This window comes from Ammodytes marinus (genome assembly GCF_949987685.1).
Source record: "Ammodytes marinus genome assembly, chromosome: 4".
NCBI lineage: Eukaryota > Metazoa > Chordata > Actinopteri > Uranoscopiformes > Ammodytidae > Ammodytes > Ammodytes marinus.
The window spans coordinates 2118023-2144644 of NC_137233.1; the positions used below are offsets into that span (position 1 = coordinate 2118023).

Consider the following 26622-nt stretch of genomic DNA (forward strand, 5'->3'; position numbering starts at 1 on the left):
GAATTCATCTGTTTCTTTAACAGTGGATCTTTCAAATCCTGCTCATCCTGCTTCTAACATCTGTCGAGTTTTCCCACTGACATGATTTTCTAAAATACTGAATTCATGATATTTTTCTAATTCCAGTCTGTCGGGCTGTCTGGTCACAACAGAAGGTTGTGAGTCTTTGGCCTCAGCTCTGAAATCCAACCCCTCCCATCTGAGAGAGCTGGACCTGAGCTACAACGACCTGCAGGATTCAGGAGTGGAGCGTCTGTCTATTGGACTGAAGAGTCCACACTGTAAACTAGAAACACTCAGGTCAGAATTCTTCTGTTTTTTTTAACAGTGGATGTTTTCGCTAAACACATTTGGCACACCTGGAACTACATGTGCAAAACTCTAACTACTGTCAGTTCACTTCACCTGCAAAACAGGCTCAGTGCAGCAAACACTATGAACCAGCCTCATTGAGATAACACACACTGTCACTCAGAACACACTCAGAGTATAAACACTAGTCCAACCCCAATACAGAAATGACAAACTTTTAATCTTTACAGTTTGAATAATTTGAGTTACTTCACAGAAATTACGTAATATTTTCTTTGAGGAAAGAGTGAAATTCTTTCACATGAAATTGTTAAGTTTATAAAATACCAGTTTTTTTAGGTTAACAACAATAAATGAAAATCAGGAGTTTGCTTCAATAAATACATATTTTTTATAATTTATTGATAACATTTCCATATTTAGTATTTATCTGTGTAAATATTCTATAATTGTAAGTGTATGAGTGTATTTCTGCCAGGGGAAGTTTTTCAATAAAGTGGAAAGGCTAGGCTAGGCTAAGCTAGGCTGCGTCCGGATCGCAGCCGCTATTATTATTCTGAAGTCTGAGCGTATCTACACACTCTATTTCTGTCTACAGTAACGTTACTACTGTGTGTGTGTGTTTGTGTTTGTGTGTGTGTGTGTGTGTGTGTGTGTGTGTGTGTGTGTGTGTGTGTGTGTGTGTGTGTGTGTGTGTGTGTGTGTGTGTGTGTGTGTGTGTGTGTGTGTGTGTGTGTGTGTGTGTGTGTGTGTGTGTAGCAGAGCGCTGCCCTCACAGACGGGGAGACTCGCTCACAGCCAAAGTTGTTTGTTTGTTGTTTCCGAGTTTGAGGAGGAGCACAATATGGAAAGCCAGCAACAGGAAGGGGAGGAGCTTACGTTGGTATCCGACGGCAGCACAACGCTGACAAAACCGGCCAGCCAGACTAAGCAAAAAACGAGCTAGAGTTTGGTCGACATGAACTGCTGCTGTGCAAAGTGTTGTTAGAGTTTTGCACATGTCGCTCCAGTTGTGCCCACTGTGGTTTAGCAATCGAACAGTTGATCTTTCAAATCCTGCTCATCCAGCTTCCAACATCTTCCAACATCTGTAGGATTTTCCTACTGACATGATTTTCTAAAACACTGAATTCATGATATTTTTCTAATTCCAGTCTGTCAGGCTGTCTGGTCACAACAGAAGGTTGTAAGTCTTTGGCCTCAGCTCTGAAATCCAACCCCTCCCATCTGAGAGAGCTGGACCTGAGCTACAACCATCCTGGAGACTCAGGAGTGAAGCTGCTGTCGGAGGATCCAGACTGGAGACTGGACACTCTCAGGTATGGACAGACAACAAGAGCTCACACACTGCTGGTGTCCTTCCCCTCTGGTCCATCATGAAGAAGGACATGTGTTTTCTCTTATAAAACTGGTAGCTCAAATCAAGCGATCTGATTGGTTCATAGCCGTGATAGGAAAACAATGAAACAAACTGAAAACCGTGAATCAATCGAAATGGGGAGTTCAATGCTTCTGAGAGTGGTGTCAGGACAAAGGTGTGGTAATTAGGAGTGAGAATATTTAGGAATCCCACGATTTGATTCAAAATCGATTTCTCAATTCAAAAAGGAAGATTTCAGGACAGGACAGGCCTTGTGCCAGGATGGAATGACAAAGGGGACTGTTAAAAATGTCTAGGGGGTGATATATAGGCTATATATATTTTTTTTCATAATATCTTAATCGATTGACAGCCCTAATACATACATATTATCTTCTCGTACTTGTGGTTGACAGCAGTGAGAGACTGATGGAGACAGTTGATGAGTTTCAGTCTGTTTCTCTGTCACACTGACACACTGAGGAACACTGCTTCATGTTGAACAGCAGTTAGGACTCATGTTAATAGAAAATCATTGTGACTGTGTTTCTTCCTCCAGGGTGGACCACGGTGGAGAGCAGAGGTTAAAACCTGGTCTGAGGAAGTGTAAGTGTGGATTCAGTTTGACTGATGGAGACAAAATGCAGTCGTGTAATATAACTAATAATGTATTCAGGTACAAGTTGTAAAAATGTATTTATTTTGATAAAGGCCAGGACACACCGGCCCGATAATCGCCGTCGTAGAGTCGGGAGGGCTCGGAGACACAAATCTGTTTGGTGTGTGCCCTGAAATCGGTCGACGTTTATGTCGTCGGGCTTCTTTTCGGCGGACAGTCTTTCAGTTGGAGCAATTTGATTTGTGGAGGGCTAGCGAATCAGTGAAGCCCGGAAGTGAGGCGGGTAGCACAAACAGCTAACAACAGTTAGCCATCGTTTTAATATGTTTGTTTGTTTCGTTCAGCGAGTACTCACATGCTTCAACCCTTGTTGACTGCTCGACACCATGCTCGACACTCTCTGCTAAAAATGGTGCTCTTTATGGTCCATAAATATAAATACGTATTTCTATCTATGTTTATGGTCTAGAGAGCCGTCCCATCATTTACGGCTTCCGTATTTTTTCGGGCCACAATACAGATTAGCGCCGCCTGCTGTTATGGAGCCATTACGTCCCGCGCAAGCGCAGAGCGTACGGAAAGGCAACAGTCGGTTTGGTGTGTTCTTTGCACTTTTTCGGCCGCGACGGGAAGACTGGAGCTCCCTGAATCGGCAGTCTCCATTTTCGGGTAGTCGGACTGGTGTGTCCTGGCCTTAATAGTCATTTTAATGCAAATATGCCAGGAATGGAGTGTCATGGTTCCAACTTCTCAAATAGTAAATCTGCTGCTTTTCCTTTTAATCATTTTGCTTTTTACTAAGCCAACAATAAATCATTTAATACAAATGAATAATAAAAACTTAAATCCACAATGAAAATAAAATGTATTTGCAGATCATTCCCAGCTTCAAATCCTGCTTTAAAATGCATGATATAATACTCATCTAATATACAGTATAATAGTAGGACAGTCACTTTGACTTGTAATACTTTATGTACATTTTCCTGATTATACTTATACATACTTTAATACTTTTAAAATCAGATACTTTTCTACTTTACTCAAGTGGTTCTGTAAATAGGTCTGTAGTTTGTCTTACTCAAGTATGGTTTTCAGGTTTTCTTTACACCACAGACAAAATGTGTCATCATTAAACTTTATAGAAATGAACATCAGGACACAATCAGAGAATAAACCCTTCAGGTGTCTGATGATAAACTGCTGCTGTGTTGTGTCTTTTTCTCTCCATCAGATTCCTGTGAACTCACACTGGACACAAACACAGTACACAGAAAACTCAAACTGTCTGACAACAACAGGAAGGTGACGTGGGTGGAGAAGCATCAGCCATATCCTGATCATCCAGAGAGATTTGACTGCCGTCCTCAGCTGCTGTGTAGTAATGGTCTGACTGGTCGCGGTTACTGGGAGGTCGAGTGGAGAGGAGAGGTTGATATATCAGTGAGTTACAGAGGAAACAGAAGAAAAGGAGGCAGTAGAGACTATGTGTTTGGAGAGAATGATCAGTCCTGGAGTCTGATCTGTTCTGATCATGATGATGGTTACTCTGTCTGTCACAATAACAGAGTAACATCCATCTCCTCCTCCTCTGTCTCTCACAGAGTAGCAGTGTATGTGGACTGTCCTGCTGGCTCTCTGTCCTTCTACAGAGTCTCCTCTGACTCACTGATCCACCTCCACACCTTCAACACCACATTCACTGAACCTCTCTATCCTGGGTTTGGGTTTGGGTTAATGTGGCCTGGTTCCTCAGTGTCTCTGTGTCGTCTGTAGGAGGGAGACAACTTCCAGTCCTGTGGTTTAAATCAGCAGCTTTATGGAGGTTCTGACCCACAATCCACTGCAGCAGAAGTTACATCACATGGACTGATGAAAAACGGACCTCCCAAACCCTCATCCTGAACACTGGTCTTCCTCAGGGCTTCATACTTTGCCCCCTCCTCTATTCCCTCTTCCCACTGCAGTCCTGTGCATGGTTCAAACACACATGGTGCAGACGACACAACAGTGGTCGGGCTCATCAGCATTAATGAGGAGACGGCATACAGGGAGGAGGTCTGGCACATAGCAGAGTGTTGCACCAACAACAACCTGGTCCTCACCACACACAAGACCAAAGAGATCATCGTGGACTTCAGAAGGAACCAAAAAGGCACACACCCCCCTGACCATATCAATGGGGGGAGGTTGAGCGTGTCACCAGCTTTAAGTTCCTTGGAGTCCACATCTCTGAGGACCTCTCCTGGATCCCCAAGCCCACAAACACATCATCTTCTGCAGGAAACTGGCTCAAATCCATCTATCCTCCCATAGTGCTGTTGAACGGTTACCGCTGTACCATCGAGAGCATCCTCACCACCTGCATCACAGTCTGGTACGGAAACATCATGGACCTGAAATCACTGCAGAGGGTGGTGAAGATCGCCCAACGCATCACCAATAACACACTCCCTACCATGACCTCAATATACGAGAAGAGGTGCCTACGAAAGCCAGGTAACATCATAAGGGACATCTCTCACCCAAAACATGGACTGTTTACCCTTCAACGTGACACCCGCTCTGGGGCACGCTACCGCAGCCTCCCAGGCAAAACTAACAGGACTAAAAACAGCTTCTTCCCCTCAGCAGTTAGACTGCTTACAAGATACCCATCTCTATCTCATACTGCCTAGTCCCTACTGCTCACTTGCACTTTCTATTTGCACTGCAAAAAAACACATTATATTAAAGAACAGTTCAAGGACAATGAAAAAAGCATAGCAAAGAGAGTCTCAAAATACATAGAAAATATCTTGCACAATATTAGAACACATTTTGTCCCATTTTGATGCATTATTTGCGCTTTTAACGATTTTTTGGTTAAAAAGAACTCAGTAGAAAAAAGTCCCCTTTTCGGGGAGAAAAGGCACCAAAAAACAGCCCAAACTGACAATTGTTCTACTTTTATTTGTGATGTCCTATTTTAGCAATACTCTTTTGTCACTTTTTTGTTGCCATTATCAGTTTTTCCCCCTCTTTTTATAAAAGGAAAACCACTCAATCGTCAAAATAATAGCCAAAGAAATGGAGCAAAAAACACCCAAAGAACGAAAAAAATCCCAAAAAAACGCTGCAAAAACACATTATATTAGAGAACAGCTGTAGGACAATGAGGAGGAATAAAAGAAGAATGCACCAGAACGACTTGAAGCAGTGAAAGGAGTCCAGGTGTAAACTGTGAGTTTTCTATCTGAGCTGAACGCAGCTGAAGTGGCAGAAACAGCTGCTTACGCCCCAGACACCAAACCAACAAGCTAACACTGACGATTTAGTGTTTTTCTACACTTTTAGTTTTTGTTAAATTGGTCTATAATTGAATTCAGTTTTTTTACCCTTTGATGTGAAACATGAGTCAAAATGATCTTTCTTTGAAAACGTTATATTATATACTTCATTAAATAATTTCCCAATAGTAAACACATATGACTCTTTAAATGTAGTGATTATTGTTTTTAATCTAGTGGACGGATACTGGAACTACAACACACTGACTGAGTTTCTGTAAAGATGTAATTCTATGGAGGAAAGGTGCCACACAATGTCAAGACCAAATGGAAAACTCATTTTAATCATGAAATAATTTTGAAACGGATCATAAACAATATAAACACATATCTTAGACACAGGTACAATGGATCAACATTAGACTCAGGCAGGTAGAGGAGAGGAGGCGGAGACAGACTTGAAACATTCGGCACTTGTTGAACAGGTTTTCACGTGACTATTAGTGTTTTTTTAGACTTTGACTGTGAAGTTGTGAGGGTGTGACGGCGTCCTCAGATCACACACACACCAGGACTGAGCAGGATGAAATGAGCAGCGTCTTCTCTCCCAGTGTTTCCTCCACACATGAAGGTGGAAAGTGTCTGTAAGTCGACCTGAAGTCAGTTCAGCAGGTGAGAATCCTCCCAGAGAAACCTGTAAATGTCTGATCATCAGGATCACTTTGATCACATTGTGCTGTGTCGCTGTTTAACTGGACGGTAGAAATGTTTCTTGATGCTGATTGGCTGTTTCTGATTATCTTATTGGAATATGCTGTGAAGTTTCTCTCTGAGTTAAAGAGCAATGACTCTAGTAAAGATTCCTATGTAATATGGGGTGACTGTGGCTCAGCTGGTAGAGCGGGTCGGCCAATGATCGAAGGGTTGGCGGCTTGATCCCTGCCCTGACACTTGTGTCATGCTTGTTGTTCCCTTGGGCAAGACACTTCATGTGTATGTTTGTGGTGGTCGGAGGGGCCGTAGGCAGGGAATGGCAGCCACGCTTCCGTCACCGGTATGACTGTGTGTGAATGAATGGAACCCTGTAAAGCGTTTTGAGTGCCTAGCAAAGTGCTATATAAATCCAATCCATTAATATTGTTAGTTTGTTCAGTAGAATCAACAGCAGTTTGATTGTAACCTGATATCACATCATCAGTGAAATATGCAGGGAATGTCTGAACTGGTTGAACAGGAAATAACATGTGAGCTCTCCTGTGTCTCTGTTCAATCTTTGTCATCGCTTAAAGATTTAAAGATTAAGATTTAAAGACACAGTCCTTGTTTTTCTCTTGACCTCCAATAATACCCAAAATGCATTTTGTTCTTCAGGATGTAACAAGGGTTCAGTTTGATTAAAAACTTTGTTAGTACATTACTACTTTGTGTAGGGTTTGTATGGAACAAATTGGAGCAGCACATTTAAATTCTGGAGAATGCTCATTGTCAAATCAGTTTTTTGTCCAAATAAGTGTATCTGCTGCCTGTCTGTTGCCTCCTTTTCTTTAAATACTGTATGTTTACATACCTGTTTACAAAGCCTAGGCTGTGTATTAATACGAGAATCTTTTCCGGCACTGATATATGGAAAAAAAGTGATTTTGGCACTAAGTGTTCACCAGAATAGCTGACTCATAATTAATTGCTGACCATTTGGACATATCGTCATCTAGAATAATTTGACTTTGTTAGCTTTGTGATATTAATGTTACCACTTCCTGATATTTTAACAACCAACTCAACCGGGTGAGTTGAGTAATAACCAAGACCACAGTATAAACTGTGTTGATGGTGAATCTGGCAGCTGTGTAACACATTCCAGGGTTATCGGATCCAGTTTAGGGTCCAACCAGGTTTCAGCCCTGAATGTTTGTGTCTGTTAGTGACAGTGAACTAATGTGTCCTGTGATGTAAAGCTTGTTGTAATGAATGAACATGTTGTTGTGTTTGTGTGAAGGTGTGGGCTCTGCTATGGATCAGAGTGAGGACAGAGAGGAGGGAGTCCCTCCCTCTAAAACCACTCTGTGTGGGGAACATGACGGCCAGACCAAAGCTCAGAGGTGACATGAGGATCTCTAACTGTCCATGACTCAAATCACTGCACCATCATTATTCACACTTAAAGCTGTGTGTGTGTGTGTGTGTGTGTGTGTGTGTGTGTGTGTGTGTGTGTGTGTGTGTGTGTGTGTGTGTGTGTGTGTGTGTGTGTGTGTGTGTGTGTGTGTGTGTGTGTGTGTGTGTGTGTGTGTGTGTGTGTGTGTGTGTGTGTGTTGTGTTGAACAGACCTGGACCTGGACCCAGCTGTGTGTCCGTCAAGAGTGACCGGTCTATGGATGAACCTATGAAGTTTAAAGCTGGACAACAGTAATCATTTATTAAATAATTTATTTTACGTTGTATTTGTTTAAAGAGATCCTATTATACTACTTTTCTGGTCTTAATTTCTTGTTAAAAACTGCTATAGAGCAACCTGACACGAATCACATCACAAAAAACTATGTAGATTTTCGGGACACTCTTCCTCTTACCTGTCACACCGCGGTGAGGTTGTCTCGTCTTGGGTTCTTGGTCTCGTTACTTCCTGTTTTATTTTGAAAATCTAACTCTCCTCTCGTTTCAGGTCACTTGCCCTTCCTCATGTGTCACCGGTCTGATTGTCTCACCTGATCCCTAATCGTTTCCACCTGTTCCCCATTTCCCTCATGTGTATTTAGTCGGCGTCTTCCCTTTGTCCTGTGCCGAAGTGTTTCGTTTGTTCGTTCTCCTAAGCTCCTGTTTTGCCTGTTTATTTAATCACTTCTTGAAAGAAGAGATTTGGACCTCAATAAAGTGAGTTTGATATCGTTTTTCCCTTGCATCTGAGTCCTCATTTGGTCCTGGCCTGACATTACCCTAGCGAGCACAGCAGTCTCTCTCTACACACTGGTTTGAGCTTCTCCGCCCCTCCCCCCCCCCCTGCTGCAAACCCCACTCCGTTGTGATTGGTTACCTTCCTTCCAGCAGCGGGAGATTTTCAGGAAGGTGGGGGCATGCAGCCGGAGCTTGCCTGAGCGGCAGCATTACCATACATGGAAACATGACAGAAACGACCCGAGCGTGACAGAGAAAACCCGGAAATTTGAACAAGTTAGTTCTCGACCGGCTGCCATAGTGTTTAGTGCTCTGCATTGCCACCCCAGACGGTCAGCAGGGAATACGTCGAAATGCATGTACGTAATTATTTGATACTCTAGTATGGTTAAACATGACTATAAATCATTATAAAAACGTTTATAGGTCATAAAAGTCGAAAAGTATCATAGGTCCTCTTTAAGGTATTAAAACATTCAAAACTAAAACAATAATCTTCAGAAGCATTTTACATTGTTGTGATTCCATCAGGATCCAACATGACAAACCAGACTCTCCTGGACCTGGACCCAGCTGTGTGTCCTTCAAGAGTGACTGTTCCAAGGAGCCACCACTTTGTTTCAAAGGACGTTCTCCAGAAACAGAGTAAGTCAACATCAAGTTACTTTATCATGTCTGCAGCATTGAATAATAATAATAATAATAATAATAATAATAATAATAATAATAATAATAATAATAATAATAATATAATATAATAACTATGGCTGACCCTGTGCTCTGACCCCCTTCGAAGTAAATTGAGAGGGGATGAGACAAATTTCAATGTGCCTCGTTTAAACTGACTAATGAAGATAATTTAACTTAACTACCTAAAGTGGTGAGAATCACATTAGTTCTGAATAGAAGAGTGCAGGGCAGCCCATGTTTTACAGGTTATCTTTGTTTCCTTGATCCCTTAGCTGTTTGTTTCTCCATTAGCTTCTGTGGCTGAAGATTAAAAGGTGAATTTCTGTCTCTGTATGTTCTTCCTCTCTGTCTACCAGGATCCATCAGAGACTGGACTCTCCTGGACCTGGACCCAGCTGTGTGTCCTTCAAGAGCGACTGGTCAAAGGCAGAACCTCTAACGTTTAAAGATGGACTCTCCTCTTGGTAAGACTTAAAAAGATATGTGCCTTTAAATTTGCTGTAATTGGGGAAACTCTATGGTGCCCCCCATAGAGGCTCTGTCCTCATCGCAGCAGACCTGGGTTCGATTCCAGCCAGGGTCTTTCTCTGCCTGTCATTCCCCTCCCTATCCCTGTTTTATCTCTGTTGAAGAATAATAATAAAGAAATAATAAATCTGTATTCCGACAGTGTGTTGGACCAGGAGGTCTCAGAGGTTCCCAGTGATCGGTCTGCCCAGCAGCAACAAACACACTTGGACTCCACATTCATGGTCTGTACATGTACAACAACTACTTTCCATCTGTTCTGTTCACAATAACTTCCATGTTTTACTTGGACTGTCAGTCAGTCCATCATGTTTCTGATGTTTCATATAATATTCTGTTGCAGCTGCTGGAGGAAAACATTGTCACGTTTGTGAAGAACGAGCTGAAGAAGATCCAGAAGATTCTGAGTCCAGATTACCCAGAATGCTTAGAGGGTCAGAGGGAGGATGAGGAGGTGTTGGACGGTGAGGATGAAGAGCAGAGGAGGAGCAGCAGAGAAGCATTTCTGAAGATCACACTGCACTTCCTGAGGAGAATGAAGCAGGAGGAGCTGGCTGACCTTCTGTGGAGCAGTAAGAGGATTTCTCTAAAGCTTCAACATGAACGTGAAATGGGACATTTACCAAATTCTCAAGAGATGAAGGAGGAAATATGTGTGTATGCATTCATGTTTGCATTTTAAATTATGATTACTCAATGATCTTATTTCTACTGTTTTAATTCAGGAAGTTATTCTGAAGTTTGTCAGCGTGAACTAAAGACTAACCTGAAGAAGAAGTTCCAGTGTGTGTTTGAGGGGATCGCTAAAGCAGGAAACCCAACCCTTCTGAATCAGATCTACACAGAGCTCTACATCACAGAGGGAGGGACTGGAGAGGTCAATGATGAACATGAGGTCAGACAGATTGAAACAGCATCCAGGAAACCACACAGACCAGAAACAACAATCAGACAAGAAGACATCTTTAAAGCCTCACCTGGAAGAGATGAACCAATCAGAACAGTGATGACAAAGGGAGTGGCTGGCATTGGGAAAACAGTCTTAACACAGAAGTTCACTCTGGACTGGGCTGAAGACAAAACCAACCAGGACATACAGTTCACATTTCCATTCACGTTCAGAGAGCTAAATGTGCTGAAAGAGAAAAAGTACAGCTTAGTGGAACTTGTTCATCACTTCTTTACTGAAACCAAAGCAGCAGGAATCTGCAGCTTTGAGGAGTTCCAGGTTGTGTTCATCTTTGACGGTCTGGATGAGTGTCGACTTCCTCTGGACTTCCACAACAATGAGATCCTGACTGATGTTACAGAGTCCACCTCAGTGGATGTGCTGCTGACAAACCTCATCAGGGGGAAACTGCTTCCCTCTGCTCGCCTCTGGATAACCACACGACCTGCAGCAGCCAATCAGATCCCTCCTGACTGTGTTGGCATGGTGACAGAGGTCAGAGGGTTCACTGACTCACAGAAGGAGGAGTACTTCAGGAAGAGATTTAAAGATGAGAAGCAAGCCAAAAGAATCATCTCCCACATCAAGACATCACGAAGCCTCCACATCATGTGCCACATCCCAGTCTTCTGCTGGATCACTGCTACAGTTCTGGAGGATGTGTTGAAGAGAGGAAGAGAGCTGCCCAAGACCCTGACTGAGATGTACATCCACTTCCTGGTGGTTCAGGCCAAACTGAAGAACATCAAGTATGATGAAGGAGCAGAGACAGATCCACACTGGAGTCCAGAGATCAGGAAGATGATTGAGTCTCTGGGAAAACTGGCTTTTGAGCAGCTGCAGAAAGGAAACCTGATCTTCTATGAATCAGACCTGACAGAGTGTGGCATCGATATCAGAGCAGCCTCAGTGTACTCAGGAGTGTTCACACAGATCTTTAGAGAGGAAAGTCGACTGTACCAGGACAAAGTGTTCTGCTTCGTCCATCTGAGCGTTCAGGAGTTTCTGGCTGCTCTTCATGTCCACCTGACATTCATCAACTCTGGAGTCAATCTGATGTCTAATGAACCAACAAAAACTTGGTGGTCTAAAGTCAACCTAACACATCTCCACCAGAGTGCTGTGGACAAGGCCTTACAAAGTCCAAATGGACACCTGGACTTGTTCCTCCGCTTCCTCCTGGGTCTTTCACTTAAGACCAATCAGAATCTCCTCAGAGGTCTGCTGACACAGACAGGAAGTAGCTCAGACACCAACAAGGAAACAGACACAAAGGAAACAGTTGAGCACATCAAGAAGAAGATCAGTGAGGATATCTCTTCAGAGAAAAGCATCAACCTGTTCCACTGTCTGAATGAACTGAATGATCATTCTCTAGTGGAGCAGATCCAACAGTCCCTGAGATCAGGACGTCTCTCCACAGATAAACTGTCTCCTGCTCAGTGGTCAGCTCTGGTCTTCATCTTACTGTCATCAGAAAAAGATCTGGACGTGTTTGACCTGAAGAAATACTCTGCTTCAGAGGAGGCTCTTCTGAGGCTGCTGCCAGTGGTCAAAGCCTCCAACAAAGCTCTGTAGGTGGCCACATGAAACATGTAAACAGGAGGGATGGCTGTTAAAACCCAATTTATTAAGATCCCGGTTCTGTCTTTTTCTAAACCCACGTGATGTTATTTCTCGGGTTGAGTCACGTCATTTGAATCTAATCAATCACTGGTCTCCATACGTTGATTTAGGGTCGTATCCAATCATTGGTCTGCATAGGTTGATAGTCCGAATAAAGATTGTGGAATAAATTGTCAGCCATTAGATGCTGGACCAAGGGAAGAAACAATCTGATACTCAGTCGCTTGCTGAACGTGAGACAAGGTTGAAAGTGTATTTCAGTTCTGCCCCAGATGTCGCGTCAGTAAAAAATAGTGATCAAATTATAAAATGTGTGTTGAAATACGCAAGATAAGAGCTTTTATCTAAGTACATTAACACAAGTACATATGTTCAGGTTTGCTCAGTAAAATGATTATTAGGCAGATTGATGATCATAATGTGTTCAAAATAAACAAGAAAATAAAGGTGAATAATAAGTGTAGCACTGTAAATCCTTACAAGTAACTAGGGCTAGATTCTAGGTTCTAAGGAGCAGTATGTGACTGTTGAGTAGTAATGACACACCAAGACTGAGAGCCAAGTTTGAACTGTGGTTCAATTATGTAGCAAGAAAAAATGTTAAATCCATTCATCATTCATATGAAAAAATACACATTTCGGCATAACCATGAAAAAATAGAATAAATCAAATATGTCAAAAAAAAGAAAAGTATTCCCCCTTATTGGTTTCACTTCGGTTGATTTAGACCTAAATAAAATATTTCCAACTTGCACCTTTAAGTTGCTATTTGGTTCACTACTGTCTCTTTTAGTTATTTGTTTCCTATTTAATTTCCTAATTTTAATCTGTCATTTTATCTTATTGGTGCTTAGTTGAGATTTTTGTACTATTTTGTATTTACTTTAAACGCCAAATATTCACCTTTCACAAAAGTAAAACCCAATAAACACAAATAAATGCAAATAAAATAAAGCACAGCTCAGTGCATCAAGTTAAAAAAAAAGAAGAAACTTCACCAGCATTATCTGGGATCCATACACTTGAATTTCGAACACTATCTAATCAGTCCTTTTGTTAAATCCTTTCCTTGAGTTGGAGCTTCACTGCATGTCGTAGCTACTTTTGGAAAGTTATTTTGTCCTACCAAAGTCAGTCCTTTATCCAAGAAACAGTGTGTTGTCCTGCAGTGGGAAGTGCTGCAGCTTGTGCTTGTAATATGATATCTTCCTAATGGTAGCTCGCCATCTTCTTCCTTCGGTTCAGCTCCACCAAACGATCTCCTCCTCATAAAAAACTCGGCCTGTGTTATAACAGGCAATATAAAAAAATGTCCTTTAGTTCACATGCATTATACCGAAATTAAGAACTGTGTAAAACATACATATTCAATACAAGTTACTCTGTAAACCACGGCGGACCGCACCTAAAATGGCGGCGCGTTAACTTTCATTTAACTTGACCATGCTTAGCCTCGTGTTGCTTACTGTAACCTAAAACACTCAGTAGCCTCTACAAATGAAAAGAATTACATTCCCATTGTTTAGCTAACAAGTACATAAATCATTAACACACTGGTATATAATTTTACACGGTTAACTCACCGAGTCCTCCAACGAATAACACAAGAGTCCCGTGGCATAGAAAAAAATAACAGAATCCTCCAAAAGAACGATAAAAAAGTAATATAAAACACTCCAAAAAGAAAGTCAAAAGTGAGGCTTAATGCTCCTAAAACCTTGCTTTGCTTTCGCTTTTATCTAGTCTCTTTTAACTCTAATTTTCTCCTCTTTTTCTCCTCTTTTACTCCGTTTTCTGTCTCTGTCGCTAGTGTTGTGCAAACTGACTCTCGTTCTTGTTTCTCTCTCTCTTCCGCTCGCTCGCTCACTCACTAGTGACGCTACACCGTTCTGATTGGTTGTTCACGGCTGCACTCGCTAAAAGAGTATTACACCAATTATATTATCACAAAAGTACAATATAACAACAATAAAGGTTTTTTACATTATAGTCATGTTTTTAGTTTTTAAATTGTATTTAACTTAATACAACATGCTATATTAGATTTCCACAATACAGTTATTATTGTGTTTAACCTTTTATTTGTTTAGGTCAGTTAACCTGGGTTACATAAGCAAAACCAGTTATGTTGACATACGGTTGCCTCATCTCTCAACCAAATAATATAGAATTATCAATAGTTGTTTCACAAACGGCTAGAAAAGCGCTATATAAGTCAAGTCCATTTACCATTTACCAAACAACTAGGGTCGTGAGGGAGTCTTGATAATGGGGTCAATATTAATAAAAGGTAACAATCTACATCCCAAGTCAATAATGCTTCATTTTTTTATTATTAAAAAAATAAAATATATATATATATTTTTCTAATTCTCCTTCAGGCTGAGTGTCTGTAAACTCTCAGAGAGAAGCTGTGAAGCTCTGTCCTCAGTTCTCAGCTCCCAGTCCTCTAGTCTGAGAGAGCTGGACCTGAGTAACAACGACCTGCAGGATTCAGGAGTGAAGCGTCTGTCCATTGGACTGAAGAGTCCACACTGTAAACTGGAAACACTCAGGTCAGAATTCATCTGTTTGTTTACATTTTTTACGAATGCTTACACACATGTTGTTTGTTTAACGGTTGATCTTTTAAATCCATCTCATCCAGCTTTAGGGTCATGTTGGTAATGCAGGTCAACATCTCTAGGATTTTCCCACTGACATGATTTTCTAAAACACTGAATTCATGATATTTTTCTATTTCCAGTCTGTCAGGCTGTATGGTCACAACAGAAGGTTGTGAGTCTTTGGCCTCAGCTCTGAAATCCAACCCCTCCCATCTGAGAGAGCTGGACCTGAGCTACAACCATCCTGGAGACTCAGGAGTGAAGCTGCTGTCGGAGGATCCAGACTGGAGACTGGACACTCTCAGGTATGGACAGACAACAAGAGCTCACACACTGCTGGTGTCCTTCCACTCTGGTCCATCATGAAGAAGGACATGTGTTTTCTCTTACAGAACTGGTAGCTCAAATCAAGAGATCTGATTGGTTCCTAGCCGTGATAGGAAAACAATTAAACAAACTGAAGACTTTGAATCAATCTAAATAGACAGTTAACTGCTTCTAAGAGTGGCGTAAGGTAATTAGGAGTTTGAATATTTTGTAATGCCTGGATCTGATTCAAAATCGATTTCTCAATTCAGTACAAAGGAAGATTTCAGGACAGGATGGAATGACGAAGGGAGCTGTTAAAGATGTCTAGGGGTGATATATACAGTGATGTCCCAAATTATACAGTAAGAACACTGATGTTTTCAGTTATTTTTGTTGAATTGGCCATTAAAGCTGGGGTGGAGGTTTTGGGGAGAAAATGGCAGTTGGGATGGAGATTCGAATCCTAATACCTCAACCGTTCCACATTTTCTCTATGGTCCCTCCCCTATGGTCCCTCTCTGACACGCTCTACACCAACAACGTCGTGCCAAAGTGAATGGACAGTCCCAACAGCCAATAAGAACAGAGAATCGGAGCCTCGCTCTGATTGGTCAAAGTGTACAGCTCATGTTAAATTTGACCAATCAGAAATCACATACCCCAGCTTTAAAATATAGGCCTACAAATAAAATATCTACAAAGTCATCATTATGCTCTATAAAACATAGATTAGAGCCATGATAAAGAGATTGATTTCATTTTCCTTACAAAGAAAGAAGTCAGGCCTATTTTACTCGAGCACTATAAACTACACTTTAGACCGCCATGATGCCACCAATTCACACAAGGGCAATGTATATAAAAAAAAAATAATAACTTTCAGACAGACAAGTGAAGCATCTGGAAATTCTTAGTCTTAAGGACAGAGAAAAGACCTTAAAGGTAACATATTATGCACTTTGCTGTCAATTTTATATGGTCCAAGTAGTCCCTAATACTTATTTTTTTAGATGTTTGCTGAAAAACCCATTCAGATCATTTATTGTAGCAAGCCTCTATACCCTGATTGTCCTCTGGTCTCAGGATGAGCTGTATTTGTGCGATCTGGCTGGCCCCTCCCACCTCTCTGCCGGGCTTTCTTTATATGGCCATGGGGCTCTCCCACCGTCTCTGCCGTGCTCTCGCAATACTAGAGAGACACTACGTGAGTCGTGACTGCGAACACAGTGTTGTTACCCAGAGGCTCCGGGCTGGAGCTAAGCTAAGAGAACAGTTTTGACATCAAAACGATCCAAAGATCTTCTGAATTTACTTGAGTGAGATTGAAGGGTTAATATGTTTGATGCACGCGCGCTCACCGGCCGGCGGGGACACAATTCTTATCAGCGGTAACTTGGCACGCTATCAACACACACCTCGGAAGAGAAGGTGCAGGTAGGGGGCTCGCCTCCTTTATATGTCCATGCTCGCCTCCCGCTTCGAATGCACAGTGCACATCAAAGCATAACGTTAACGCGCGTTCAGAAAGAGGATGTCACGGAACTCAGTCCGTTTAGCTTTTCAAAATAAGACTTTCAAAGTAAAAGTACCAAAAAAAAATAAAAAATTACGGGGATTCATTTCTCTGCGTGAGAAATTGGAGGTGTGGCGTGTGAGCGTGTGAACTGGTTGATGTGCGTGTGTCTCACGGCCAAAGCGTGAGACTTGGCCACTCTGAGCAAAAGCATTCTGTGTTGGTGTATGTAACATTCAGGCTGTAGGCTACTATGGGCATCTTGTCGCTTAGCGGGGAAAGCAACATGGCTGTCGCTCGGAAAATTTTCAAGAGGAGATCTCATGGGATCTCGGCCACGGGATTTTGGGGCCGTGGACCAATAAGAAATGGGGGGGTGGGGTTATCATAGACTTTTTTTTTTTTTTTTTTTTTTATCATAGACTACTGCACGGTGGAAATTTCTGGTTACTAATGTGGGAGGGAAGCATCGGAAGCATGGACATATATTATATAGAAAATATGGGGATGTGGCTGTGCAGTTTATGACGTCATAAACCGTGAGAATTATGAACGGAGTATATTGGGGGGGAGGGGTGGGGGTTTCAGAGAGGGGGAGAGTGAGAAAAGGAGAGATTGTTATTTTTTTTTATATTTTGGCAGTCTCTAGGCACACCGTGGCCGCATGGATATGTTAGAACACATTTAAAAAGTGCATTTAGCATAATATGTGACCTTTAAATTAACTGCTTGACAAGATCAACAACACAATGGCTAATGCAACAATGTCTTCAAGAACTGCGTTAGAAACTGGGAGAAGAAGGACTTGGCAGAATAGCAGCAAAGAAACCATTACTGAAAGAGAAAAATAGAGACAAACACCTGAAAATTGCTAGACAAGAAAAGACAAGAAATGTACAAATGAAGGTTGGTTTAAAGTGTTGTGGACTTTTGAGTCAAAGATTGAACAGTTTGGCAACTGGCGAAGAGTGTATGATTCGACAGAGGGAGGGGGAGAGATATAAAAATGTGTGTCTCTTACTGACAGTTAAACATGGAGGGATAGTATTATGGTGTGGTACCATTTCAGCCTCAGGAACAGGTGATGGCTGTTGTAAAATACATATCAGAGTTTTTGAATGACTATGCTAATCACTGGTTGATCCGAACAGTGTAGGCTACCAGACCCCCCTCAATCATTTTGGCCACAACTGTATTTAAAGTATATAAATATTATGTTTTCATAATACTTTAATCGATTTACTGCCCTAATAAATATATAATCTTCTTCTTGTGTCAGACAGCAGTGAGAGAATGGTGGAGACAGTTGATCAGTTTCAGCCTGTTTCTCTGTCACACTGACACACTGAGGAACACTGCTTCATGTTGAACAGCAGTTAGGACTCATGTTGATAGAAAATCATTCTGACTGTGTTTCTTCCTCCAGGGTGGACCACGGTGGAGAGCAGAGGTTAAGACCTGGTGTGAGGAAGTGTAAGTGTGGATTCAGTTTGACTGATGGAGACAAAATGCAGACGTGTATTTTAACTAAATGTATTTAGGTGCAAGTTGTATGCACTTTTACTTTACTTGAGCATTGAGAGAAATGTATTTATTTTGATATAACGTAATCCTAATGCAAATATGCAAATATTCCAGGAATGTCATGGTTCCAACTTGCCAAATTGGAAATCTGCTGCTTTTCCTTTCAATCATTTCCCTTGTTACCAGGCAAACAATAAATATTTAATACAAATAAATAATAACAACTTAAATCCACAATGAAAATAAAACTTATTTGCAAATTATTCCCAGCTACAAATCCTGCTTTTAAATGCATGATATCATAATAATCTAATATACAGTATAATAGTAGGACAGTCACTTTGACTTGTAATACTTTATGTACATTTTCCTGATTATACTTACACATACTTAAATAATTTTAAAATCAGATACTTTTTTACTTTACTCAAGAGGTTCTGTAGTATCTCTAACTCAAAAATGGTTTTCAGGTTTTCTTTACACCACAGACAAAATGTGTCATCACTAAACTTTATAGAAATGAACATCAGGACACAATCAGAGAATAAACCCTTCAGGTGTCTGATGATAAACTGCTGCTGTGTTGTGTCTTTGTCTCTCCATCAGATTCCTGTGAACTCACACTGGACACAAACACAGTAAACAGAAACCTCAAACTGTCTGACAACAACAGGAAGGTGACATGTGTGGTGGAGAAGCAGCCATATCCTGATCATCCAGAGAGATTTGACTCCTGGCATCAGCTGCTGTGTAGTAATGGTCTGACTGGTCGCCGTTACTGGGAGGTCGAGTGGAGAGGAGAGGTTGATATATCAGTGAGTTACAGAGGAATCAGAAGGAAAGGAGGCAGAAAATACTCTGTGTTTGGATGGAATGATCAGTCATGGAGTCTGATCTGCTCTGATCGTGGTGGTTACTGTGTCTGTCACAATAACAGAAGAACATCCATCTCCTCCTCCTCTGTCTCTCACAGAGTAGCAGTGTATGTGGACTGTCCTGCTGGCTCTCTGTCCTTCTACAGAGTCTCCTCTGACTCACTGATCCACCTCCACACCATCAACACCACATTCACTGAACCTCTTTACCCTGGGTTTGGGGTATTGTCGAGTTCCTCAGTGTCTCTGTGTCATCTGTAGGAGGGAGACAACCTCCAGTCCTGTGGTTTAAACCAGCAGCTTTATGAAAGTTCTGACCCACAGTCCACTGCAGCAGAAGTTACATCACAAGGACTGAGCCTCCCAGTGAAAACAACCGCAATGAGACGGATATATAAGCAAGAACAACAGACCCCAGCATGTCAGACTGGAAAAACTCACTTCCCAAACCCTCATCCTGAACACTGGTCTTCCTCAGGGCTCCGTGCTTTGTCCCCTCCTCTATTCCCTCTTCCCACTGCAGTCCTGTGCACGGTTCAAACACACATGGCGCAGACGACACAACAGTGGTCGGGCTCATCAGCATTAATGAGGAGACGGCATACAGGGAGGAGGTCTGGCACATAGCAGAGTGTTGCACCAACAACAACCTGGTCCTCAACACACACAAGACCAAAGAGATCATTGTGGACTTCAGAAGGAACCAAACAGTCACGCACTCCCCTGTCCATATCAATGGGGAGGAGGTCGAGTGTGTCACCAGCTTTAAGTTCCTTGGAGTCCACGTCTCTGAGGACCTCTCCTGGACCCCCAACATCACAACCTTCTTCAAGAAAGCCCACAAACGCATCATCTTCCTCAGGAAACTGTCTCAAATCCATCTATCCTCCCAAAGTGCTGTTGAACTGTTACCGCTGTACCATCGAGAGCATCCTCACCACCTGCATCACAGTCTGGTACGGAAACATCATGGACCTGAAATCACTGCAGAGGGTGGTGAAGATCGCCCAACGCATCACCAATAACACACTCCCTACCATAACCTCTATATATGAGAAGAGGTGCCTACGAAAGCCAGGTAACATCATCAACCTCTCACCCCAACCATGGACTGATCATCCTCCAACGTGACACCCGCTCTGGGGCATGCTACCGCAGCCTCCCAGGCAAAGCAAACAGGACTAAAAACAGCTTCTTCCCCTCAGCAGTTAGACTGCTTACAAGATACCCATCTCTATCTCATACTGCCTAGTCCCTACTGCTCACTTGCATTTTCTATTTGCACTACTTGGACTTCACTTTACTGTTAAATTATTGTAATTAATGATTCGCATATTGCATAAAACCGATGTTTGCACTCTGGTTAGACCCACCTATATTGTGTTGCATTGTAACTTGTTGTTGTGTTATGACAAAGTGAAACAAATCTAATCTAATCTAAGAGGCAAGTTCAAGGCGCGACATTATGACGAAATATACCTGTACAAATTGGAACATACTGCATGCAAACTACATACTTGTTATGGCCTGCTGCAGTATGTTGCTTTTTTAAATATTTACATGTATTTTTTATATTTTGATGCATTATTAATATTTTTAAAGCTTTTTCGTCAAAAGATCTGCTAAAAAAAATGCCCCAAAAAGGCACCAATCGGATAATGTTTTTATATTCAATTGTGATGTCATTTTTGTTAACCACATCTTTTTTCGCCTTTTTTGTAATTTTTTTGTCCCCTTTTTCCACTTTTTCATGCTCTTTTTGTAAAAAAACATCCAATCAACCCAATAACGGCAAAAGAAATGCAGCAAAAACCACCCCAAAAACACTGCAAAAAACACATTATATTAGAGAACAGTTGAAGGACAATGAAAAAAGCAAAGAGAGTCGCAAAATACATAGAAAACATCTTGCACAATATTAGAACACATACTTTTATCCCATTCTGATGCATTATTTGCGCTTTTAACGATTTTTGGGTCAAAAAGAACTCAGTAGAAAAAAGTCCCCAAAAAGAGTCCCCCGAAAAGGCACCAAAAAAAACAGCCCGAACGGACAATTGTTCTACTTTTATTTGTGATGTCCTATTTTAGCAATACTCTTTTGTTACTTTTTTGTTGCCATTATCAGTTTTTCCCCCTCTTTTTATAAAAGGAAAACCACTCAATCGTCAAAATAACGGCCAAAGAAATGGAGCAAAAAACACCCAAAGAACGAAAAAAATCCCCAAAAAACGCTGCAAAAACACATTATTTTAGAGAACAGCTGTAGGACAATGAGGAGGAAAAATAGAAGAATGCACCAGAACGACTTGAAGCAGTGAAAGGAGTCCAGGTGTAAACTATGAGTTTTCTATCTGAGCTGAACGCAGCTGAAGAGGCAGAAACAGCTGCTTACGCCCCAGACACCAAACCAACAAGCTAACACTGAAGATTTTGTGTTTTTCTACACTTTAGTTTTCTGTTAAATTGGTCTTTAATTTAATTCTGTTTTTTTAACCCTTTGATGTGAAACATGAGTCAAAATGATCTTTCTTTGAAAACGTTAATTCAATAATTTCCTGATAATAAACACATATGACTCTTTAAATTGGATTATTAGTGTTTATTGTTTTTTATATTAGTATATTGATAGAAAATTCATGTGTTTTTCTTCAACATCTTAATGCACATAATATTTGATCACACTTACTTATCTGAGATGCTAAAAAACTCACTGTTTGACGACCGCAGTGCATTAATGTGGTGACGTGGGGACGAGGGAGGGGACTGCTAACTGCAGTCAGTGACAGGAAGTTAGCTAAACTGACCATTCCGCTTACTGAACCTTTAATATATTTATAGAAAATCCATGTGTTTTTCTTCAACATGTTAATGCACAAGCTGCTGATTAACTTTGAATATCAATAGCACCATCTAGTGGACGGATACTGGAACTACACCACACTGACTGAGTTTCTGTGATGATGTAATTCTATGGAGAAATGGTGACACACAATGTAAAGACCAAATGGAAAACTCACAAAATTATCATATTTTATGCCAAACGGATCATAAACCATATAAACACATCTCTAACACACAGGTACAATAGATCAACAGGCAGGTAAAGGAGAGGAGGCGGGGACAGACTGGAAACACTCTTCACTTGTTGAACAGGTTTTCACGTGACTTTAATTTGTTTAGTTTTGGACTGTTTAGTTATGAGGGTGTGACGGCGTCCTCAGATCACACACACACAGCAGGACTGAGCAGGATGAAATGAGCAGCGTCTTCTCTCCCAGTGTTTCCTCCACACATGAAGGTGGAAAGTGTCTGTAAGTCGACCTGAAGTCAGTTCAGCAGGTGAGAATCCTCCCAGAGAAACCTGTAAATGTCTGATCATCAGGATCACTTTGATCACATTGTGCTGTGTCGCTGTTTAACTGGACGGTAGAAATGTTTCTTGATGCTGATTGGCTGTTTCTTAATATCTATTTGTAATATGCTGTAGAGTTTCTGTCTGTGTTAAAGAACTGTGACTTTAGAAAGATTTCCATGTAGTTTTGTTAGTTTTGTTCAGTTGAATCAACGGCAGTTTGATTGTAACATGAGCTCACGTCATCAGTGAAATATGCAGGGAGTGTCTGAACTGGTCCCACACCTTGAATCATTTTGGCTGAGCTGCTTTTATCATGGAAACATTTGTGCTTGCCATTTATTAGTCGTGAAACAAGTATAAATAAATGATTAGTGAGATTTAAAAGTAGGAACCTCAAAGGCCATTTCATGACAAAATGTCCCATTAAGTCTTTTAATACGTAACCACATGTCATCGTCAATAAAATACTGTGAAGTGAACACAAAATGCATTATTTTCATGCTGACTTGGCCATATTCAATTATACTAAATGTGGATCATGTAGCAGTAGCACACATATTTTGATTGATGACGTGAAATTCATTCATTTTAAACAAAGAAAAAAAAAATCTTCAGAAGCTTCCACAATATGTGATCCAGTGACCCATCAGCCCCAGAAATAAATACTACACAGGACATAACTCTAAATATTGGATTTAGTTTTTTTTTATTAATATTTTAGTTTTTCCTCAATAGCATCCATGTCAATATTCTATGTCCATGTTTTTTTTAATACAGCTTAATGCACATCATATCTGCTGCTGATCTACTTTGTATGTCACCATCTGTTCTATTTTGTGATTTATCTGATACTGAGTGAGTTTCTGTGATGATGCAAAAAAAAATGTCAAGATCAAGTGAAACACTCATTTTAAAGGCCTACTTCACCGGTTTGAATATGAAGGTGTATTGAATTCTGAGATCCTATGTAGTATAAATGTGCAACATTTTTTTAAATCGGTTCATCCTAGCCTGAGAAAAGGCAGAAAGACTGTTTTTTAACCCTATATTTCTCCTTCTCGTGACATCACAGAAAGAGAAATATAGGGTTAAAAAAAACGTACTTGTAAATATTACTGTGATGTCAAAGTAAAAGACATCACAGTAATATTTACAAAGTAAGTTTTTTTTAACCTTATATTTCTCTTTCTGTGATGTCACGAGAAGGAGAGTATAGGGTTAAAAAACACTCTTTCTGCCTTTTCTCAGGCTAGGATGAACCGATTTCAATTTTCTTTGCACATTTATACTACATAGGATCTCAGAATTCAATACACCTTCATATTAAAACCGGTGAAGTAGGCCTTTAAGTATAAGAGCATCAGACTCAATGCCAAACAGATCATAAACAATATAAACACATCTCTTACACACATCCTCTAAATACAATAGATCAACATTAGCCTCAGGCAGGTAAAGGAGAGGAGGCGGGGACACACTGAAAACACTTGTCACTTGTTGAACAGGTTATCACATCACTCTGATGTTGATTTTAGACAGTGCAGTTATGAGGGTGTGACTCTAAATGTAAGTGGCAGGCTGTGAAGTAGCTTTGTTGTAAACATTTTTACTTTGTTGTAGTTAGCTTGTGATATTAACGTTACCACTTCATTCCAGGATCCAACCAGGTTTCTGTCAGCCCTGAATGTTTGTGTCTGTTAGTGACAGTGAACTAATGTGTCCTGTGATGTAAAGCTTGTTGTAATGAATGAACATGTTGTTGTGTTTGTGTGAAGGTGTGGGCTCTGCTATGGATCAGAGTGAGGACAGAGAGGAGGGAGTCCCTCCCTCTAAAACCACTCTGTGTGGGGAACATGACGGCCAGACCAAAGCTCAGAGGTGACATGAGGATCTCTAACTGTCCATGACTCAAATCACTGCACCATCATTATTCACACTCAAAGCTGTGTGTGTGTGTGTGTGTGTGTGTGTGTGTGTGTGTGTGTGTGTGTGTGTGTGTGTGTGTGTGTGTGTGTGTGTGTGTGTGTGTGTGTGTGTGTGTGTGTGTGTGTGTGTGTGTGTGTGTGTGTGTGTGTGTGTTGTGTTGAACAGACCTGGACCTGGACCCAGCTGTGTGTCCGTCAAGAGTGACCGGTCTATGGATGAACCTATGAAGTTTAAAGCTGGACAACAGTAATCATTTATTAAATAATTTATTTTACGTTGTATTTGTTTAAAGAGATCCTATTATACTACTTTTCTGGTCTTAATTTCTTGTTAAAAACTGCTATAGAGCAACCTGACACGAATCACATCACAAAAAACTATGTAGATTTTCGGGACACTCTTCCTCTTACCCTAGCGAGCACAGCAGTCTCTCTCTACACACTGGTTTGAGCTTCTCCGCCCCTCCCCCCTCCCCCCTGCTGCAAACCCCACTCCGTTGTGATTGGTTACCTTCCTTCCAGCAGCGGGAGATTTTCAGGAAGGTGGGGGCATGCAGCCGGAGCTTGCCTGAGCGGCAGCATTACCATACATGGAAACATGACAGAAACGACCCGAGCGTGACAGAGAAAACCCGGAAATTTGAACAAGTTAGTTCTCAACCGGCTGCCATAGTGTTTAGTGCTCTGCATAGCCACCCCAGACGGTCAGCAGGGAATACGTCGAAATGCATGTACGTAATTATTTGATACTCTAGTATGGTTAAACATGACTATAAATCATTATAAAAACGTTTATAGGTCATAAAAGTCGAAAAGTATCATAGGTCCTCTTTAAGGTATTAAAACATTCAAAACTAAAACAATAATCTTCAGAAGCATTTTACATTGTTGTGATTCCATCAGGATCCAACATGACAAACCAGACTCTCCTGGACCTGGACCCAGCTGTGTGTCCTTCAAGAGCGACTGTTCCAAGGAGCCACCACTTTGTTTCAAAGGACGTTCTCCAGAAACAGAGTAAGTCAACATCAAGTTACTTTATCATGTCTGCAGCATTGAATAATAATAATAATAATAATAATAATAATAATAATAATAATAATAATAATAATAATAATAATAATAATAATAATAATAATAATAATAATAATAATAATAATAATAATAATAATAATATAATATAATAACTATGGCTGACCCTGTGCTCTGACCCCCTTCGAAGTAAATTGAGAGGGGATGAGACAAATTTCAATGTGCCTCGTTTAAATTGATTAATAAAGATAAGATACTTAACTTAACTACCTAAAGTGGTGAGAATCTCATCAGTTCTGAATAGAAGAGTGCAGGGCAGCCCATGTTTTACAGGTTATCTGTGTTACCTGGATCCCTTAGCTGTTTGTTTCTCCATTAGCTTCTGTGGCTGAAGATTAAAAGGTGAATTTCTGTCTCTGTATGTTCTTCCTCTCTGTCTACCAGGATCCATCAGAGACTGGACTCTCCTGGACCTGGACCCAGCTGTGTGTCCTTCAAGAGCGACTGGTCAAAGGCTGAACCTCTAACGTTTAAAGATGGACTCTCCTCTTGGTAAGACTTAAAAAAGTAATGTGCCTTTAAATTTGCTGTAATTGGGGAAACTCTATGGTGCCCCCCATAGAGGCTCTGGCCTTGTTGCAGCAGACCCGGTTCGATTCCAGCCAGGGTCTTTCTCTGCCTGTCATTCCCCTCCCTATCCCTGTTTTATCTCTGTTGAAGAATAATAATAAAGAAATAATAAATCTGTATTCCGACAGCGTGTTGGACCAGGAGGTCTCAGAGGGTCCCAGTGGTCGGTCTGCCCAGCAGCAACAAACACACCTGGACTCCACATTCATGGTCTGTACATGTACAACAACTACTTTACATCTGTTCTGTTCACAATAACTTCCATGTTTTATTTGGACCGTCAGTCTGTCCATCATGTTTCTGATGTTTCATATAATATTCTGTTGCAGCTGCTGGAGGAAAACATCGTCACGTTTGTGAAGAACGAGCTGAAGAAGATCCAGAAGATTCTGAGTCCAGATTACCCAGAATGCTTAGAGGGTCAGAGGGAGGATGAGGAGGTGTTGGATGGTGAGGATGAAGAGCAGAGGAGGAGCAGCAGAGAAGCATTTCTGAAGATCACACTGCACTTCCTGAGGAGAATGAAGCAGGAGGAGCTGGCTGACCTTCTGTGGAGCAGTAAGAGGATTTCTCTAAAGCTTCAACATGAACGTGAAATGGGACATTT

At 41.1% G+C, this 26622-nt stretch overlaps 1 protein-coding gene across 1 annotated transcript in view; it reads left to right on the forward strand.

Moving 5' to 3' along the window:
• The window catches only part of LOC307249195 (uncharacterized protein), a 37605-nt gene that overhangs the window by 6464 nt on the left and 4519 nt on the right, over positions 1–26622 (forward strand). Inside the window, exons 10-37 of the mRNA XM_080025834.1 lie at positions 127–300; positions 1467–1631; positions 2232–2278; positions 3526–4063; positions 4214–4446; positions 4575–4790; positions 6117–6204; positions 7422–7467; positions 7580–7659; positions 8220–8247; positions 8552–8808; positions 8981–9094; positions 9496–9603; positions 9810–9891; positions 10011–10239; positions 10393–12190; positions 14625–14798; positions 14990–15154; positions 18098–18144; positions 18802–19327; positions 19594–19938; positions 22372–22412; positions 24204–24306; positions 24520–24600; positions 25257–25370; positions 25830–25937; positions 26144–26225; positions 26345–26573. Of these exons, the coding sequence (XP_079881960.1) occupies positions 127–300; positions 1467–1631; positions 2232–2278; positions 3526–4063; positions 4214–4446; positions 4575–4790; positions 6117–6204; positions 7422–7467; positions 7580–7659; positions 8220–8247; positions 8552–8808; positions 8981–9094; positions 9496–9603; positions 9810–9891; positions 10011–10239; positions 10393–12190; positions 14625–14798; positions 14990–15154; positions 18098–18144; positions 18802–19327; positions 19594–19938; positions 22372–22412; positions 24204–24306; positions 24520–24600; positions 25257–25370; positions 25830–25937; positions 26144–26225; positions 26345–26573 (6218 nt within the window). The remainder of the gene's footprint in view (positions 1–126; positions 301–1466; positions 1632–2231; positions 2279–3525; positions 4064–4213; positions 4447–4574; positions 4791–6116; positions 6205–7421; positions 7468–7579; positions 7660–8219; positions 8248–8551; positions 8809–8980; positions 9095–9495; positions 9604–9809; positions 9892–10010; positions 10240–10392; positions 12191–14624; positions 14799–14989; positions 15155–18097; positions 18145–18801; positions 19328–19593; positions 19939–22371; positions 22413–24203; positions 24307–24519; positions 24601–25256; positions 25371–25829; positions 25938–26143; positions 26226–26344; positions 26574–26622) is intronic.